The sequence below is a fragment of the Acyrthosiphon pisum genome, unplaced genomic scaffold (genome assembly GCF_005508785.2).
Source record: "Acyrthosiphon pisum isolate AL4f unplaced genomic scaffold, pea_aphid_22Mar2018_4r6ur Scaffold_953;HRSCAF=1417, whole genome shotgun sequence".
NCBI lineage: Eukaryota > Metazoa > Arthropoda > Insecta > Hemiptera > Aphididae > Acyrthosiphon > Acyrthosiphon pisum.
The window spans coordinates 13,483-17,790 of NW_021779630.1; the positions used below are offsets into that span (position 1 = coordinate 13,483).

Genomic DNA, 4,308 nt, shown 5'->3' on the forward strand with positions numbered 1-4,308 from the left:
GGAGTTAATTAAGTCAGTTATTATTGCCTCTATGTTATCAATAAACTTAATTAAAAAATAATTTGACTTATAAAAATGTTTAGATAATCTATCTCAAAAAAGCTCAAATGTAGAACCACGTTCTCCCGGAATAAAAATGCCAGTTATTTACCAGTCTCCATATAATCTCAATAATGATCCTGCAGATAGTCGCAACATGATAACCAATGATGGTAGGTGTTGTATATATTCAAGAAATACAAAATTATATCTAATAATAATTTTTATTTTAATGTCTAGAGTGTTTATCTCAGAAAAGCAGCGATCAGACTCATTTAAAGTCTCCTAAAAATGGAAACCCAACCTACAGTTCTCCATATAATCATGGTATTTTCAATACTGATGATGATCATAACATGATATCCAATGGTGGTGGTGAGTGTTACATATTATATTCAAGCAATACAAAATTATCTAATAATAATTTTTATATGAATGTCTAGAGTGTTTATCTCAGAAAAGCAGCGATCAGACTCATTTAAAGTCTCCTAAAAATGGAAACCCAACCTACAGTTCTCCATATAATCATGGTATTTTCAATACTGATGATGATCATAACATGATATCCAATGGTGGTGGTGAGTGTTACATATTATATTCGAGCAATACAAAATTATGTAATAATAATTTTTATTTTAATGTCTAGGGTATTTATCTCAGAAAAGCAGCGATCAGACTCATTTAAAGTCTCCTAAAAAAGGAAACCCAACCTACAGTTCTCCATATAATCATGGTATTTTCAATACTGATGATGATCATAACATGATATCCAATGGTGGTGGTAAGTGTTACATATTATATTCAAGCAATACAAAATTATCTAATAATAATTTTTATATGAATGTCTAGCGTATTTATCTCAGAAAAGCAGCGAACAGACTCATTTATATTCTTCTAAAAAAAATAAGCCAATTAACAAGTCTCCATATAATCCCAATAATGTTCCTTATAGTCGCAACATGATAACCAATGATGGTAGGTGTTGTATATATTCAAGAAATACAAAATTATCTAATAATAATTTTTATTTTAATGTCTAGGGTGTTTATCTCAGAAAAGCAACGATCAGACTCATTTAAAGTCTCCTAAAAAAGGAAACCCAACCTACAGTTCTCCATATAATCATGGTATTTTCAATACTGATGATGATCATAACATGATATCCAATGGTGGTGGTGAGTGTTACATATTATATTCAAGCAATACAAAATTATCTAATAATAATAATTTTTATTTGAATGTCCAGCGTATTTATCTCAGAAAAGCAGCGATCAGACTCATTTAAAGTCTCCTAAAAAAGGAAACCCAACCTACAGTTCTCCATATAATCATGGTATTTTCAATACTGATGATGATCATAACATGATATCCAATGGTGGTGGTAAGTGTTACATATTATATTCAAGCAATACAAAATTATCTAATAATAATTTGTATATGAATGTCTAGCGTATTTATCTCAGAAAAGCAGCGAACAGACTCATTTATATTCTTCTAAAAAAAATAAGCCAACTAACAAGTCTCCATATAATCCCAATAATGTTCCTTATAGTCGCAACATATTGATAACCAATGATGGTAGGTGTTGTATATATTCAAGAAATACAAAATTATCTAATAATAATTTTTATTTTAATGTCTAGGGTGTTTATCTCAGAAAAGCAACGATCAGACTCATTTAAAGTCTCCTAAAAAAGGAAACCCAACCTACAGTTCTCCATATAATCCCAATAATGTTCCTTATAGTCGCAACATGATAACCAATGATGGTAGGTGTTGTATATATTCAAGAAATACAAAATTATCTAATAATAATTTTTATTTTAATGTCTAGGGTATTTATCTCAGAAAAGCAGCGATCAGACTCATTTAAATTCTCATAAAAAGGGAAAACCAATTAATCGGTCTTCATATAAAGATAATAGTTACACTATTGATAATTATAATAACACGATGTCCAATGAAGGTAGGTGTTATGTAAGACCTTAGCCAAAAAATATCAATCTATAATAATTATTTCATTCAATTTTTCAGAATATTCATCTAATCAAAAAAGTCATGAATCTAGGCGTGAACTAAGTCCAGATAATATGTTTGATGACAATACTATTGATATAAATGCAAGTAAACACAGATCAAATATAATACAATCTAATAACAGAAATTCTCCAGGTATACAATTATAATTGTGTTATAATTAGTTCCTTAACAGTTTACTCGTAGTTCAATACAATTTGTTATTTTTGTTTTATTTAGAGTCTATTTTTAAAAATGGTAAACGTACCAACTCTGAACTACACTCTCTTCAAAATCAATGCACCGTAGCTTCCAAGTCTCCCAAAAAGCGATTTTCGACTCAACAAATGCTGAATAGTCTACCACCTGGTAAGTTTATAAATTGATCATTATAACTATAACAACTTGAAATTGTGTATATTATATATATTTATTTTATTAATATTTAAAAAAACTAGATCTTATACAATAATGTGAAACAAAAAGCAAAAATCCTTTTTAAGTTTTAGCTTTACTAATAGGGACAATTAAAAATAGGGAATAGTGATTGAAAAGTTAATTTAAATAGTACTAAAATTATGTGTTATGATAATAAATTATCAACGTCTAGAACTATATTACATCAGCATAGTATACATATTACTTTAAGCTATTTTTTGTATACCTATGTATTTAGTTTTTTTTACATACAAATATAATATATCAAGCATGCATATACATATATGTATTAATGCATTTTATTAAAAATTATTAATGCCTAGAAATAACCAAATAGTTTTGTATTAATACATTTTTATTTAATTTAATTAATATTCATACTTAGATGTGTGTTTGAGAAAACTTTTGGCCAATCAAGTTGTTATGAAAATTGAATTGAAATCCATCAATGAACAATTAAAGAAAATAACTGCGTTTAAGGATAATTGCTTGGATATTGAAAAAGAAGACTTCTCCAATTTAGACTGTTTATTTCCTTTGGAAAGTGAGAATGATCTAATAAACATTGAAAATCAAATTCAAAGTACTCCAACTTATAGAAAAAAATTGGTTAGTAAGCCCTTCTTGGTATTGTATTATTTGGTAAATTCATTATATGTTGCTAATATATTTCTCAGGTGAAAGAATTATCCTTGTCTGGAGGATCAAAAGTAAAAATCATACTAGCGAGAATTTTAAACAAACTATTCAAAGATGAACTGCTTCAAAATTACTCCTACTTTGGCAGGAACAAAAAAAAAAAGAAATTTTCCAGCCTCTCAATATGCAGCGTAATTCATGGCAAGTATACGAAATTTTTATAAATAACTGTTATAATTTGATTATAAAATACTTACACCAAGTTGTATTTATTGATTTAAATTAATGGACTACTGCCTACTCAATCATGTTTAAGAAACAGTTATATTAGCTCACTGTAATGTTTCATTAAATATTTGGTGATTGTTTATATGAACCCATAATTTATTATTGTTTAGTAGTTTCTGAAAGCTGTAGTTTATTTTTAAACAATACACCTATAAATTGGCTGGCAATTTTGGCCAAAAAATGTCAACATTTGTTTTGGAAAATGTTGTATTCACTGTATGGCTTGCACATACTATATGAGCGTACATATCAATATATAATTTGTATGAACATAACTATCATTTTAATTTTTCCATCTTCTAGAAGACAATAGCTATTGTCTTCACAACTTTACTATAACTATATATTACTCTTATAATCTGTCCCAATTCTTCAATGTATTTTCCGTCTAATGAAACTTGCCAATCATTTGAGGCACTATTTTTTGTATTTAATCTAATCATAATATAGATACATTAATATTAATTACCTACTTAAATACTTAATTAATCCTCACCATTGACCTCATATCTTTCAAACCCATTATTAAAGACCTATTATTCTTAATACCCAAAGTTAAATAACTCTAAAACTACTAGTTCAAATTTTTTTTTTTTGATACACTAACATAAATAAATAATATTTGAAAAGTTTAAATTAATATGAATAGTTTTTTTTCATTGATTGTTATCAGATGCAGTTAGACGGGTTCAAAATTTTAAAGATACCAGTACAACAGACATTGAAACCAGAATTGCAAATCATCTTATTCATGCACCATTTCGTTTGAAAAAACCATAACAGTTCATTCTTCATAATATTATAGTGATGATCTTATATAATATTTACATGTTTATATATGTATAATAAATATAATATTTGATTTAAATGATGTGTACTCTATTATAA

The 4,308-nt window shown here is 27.1% G+C and overlaps 2 protein-coding genes across 2 annotated transcripts; both read left to right on the top strand.

Annotated features, from left to right (window-relative positions):
• LOC103310345 lies at positions 1-1,695 on the top strand. Its single transcript, XM_029492756.1, has 8 exons — positions 1-212; positions 280-414; positions 483-617; positions 686-820; positions 889-1,014; positions 1,080-1,214; positions 1,286-1,420; positions 1,489-1,695. Exons 1-8 carry the CDS (start codon positions 137-139, stop codon positions 1,680-1,682), a joined length of 1,071 nt encoding a protein of 356 aa, XP_029348616.1. The 5' UTR covers positions 1-136; the 3' UTR covers positions 1,683-1,695.
• Positions 1,696-1,792: 97 nt separating this feature from the next.
• LOC115035108 lies at positions 1,793-3,356 on the top strand. The gene is made up of 6 exons (XM_029492757.1): positions 1,793-1,808; positions 1,874-2,005; positions 2,074-2,211; positions 2,296-2,424; positions 2,879-3,102; positions 3,171-3,356. The coding sequence occupies exons 1-6, from the start codon at positions 1,793-1,795 to the stop codon at positions 3,354-3,356; spliced, it is 825 nt and encodes a 274-aa protein (XP_029348617.1).
• Positions 3,357-4,308: the final 952 nt, after the last annotated feature.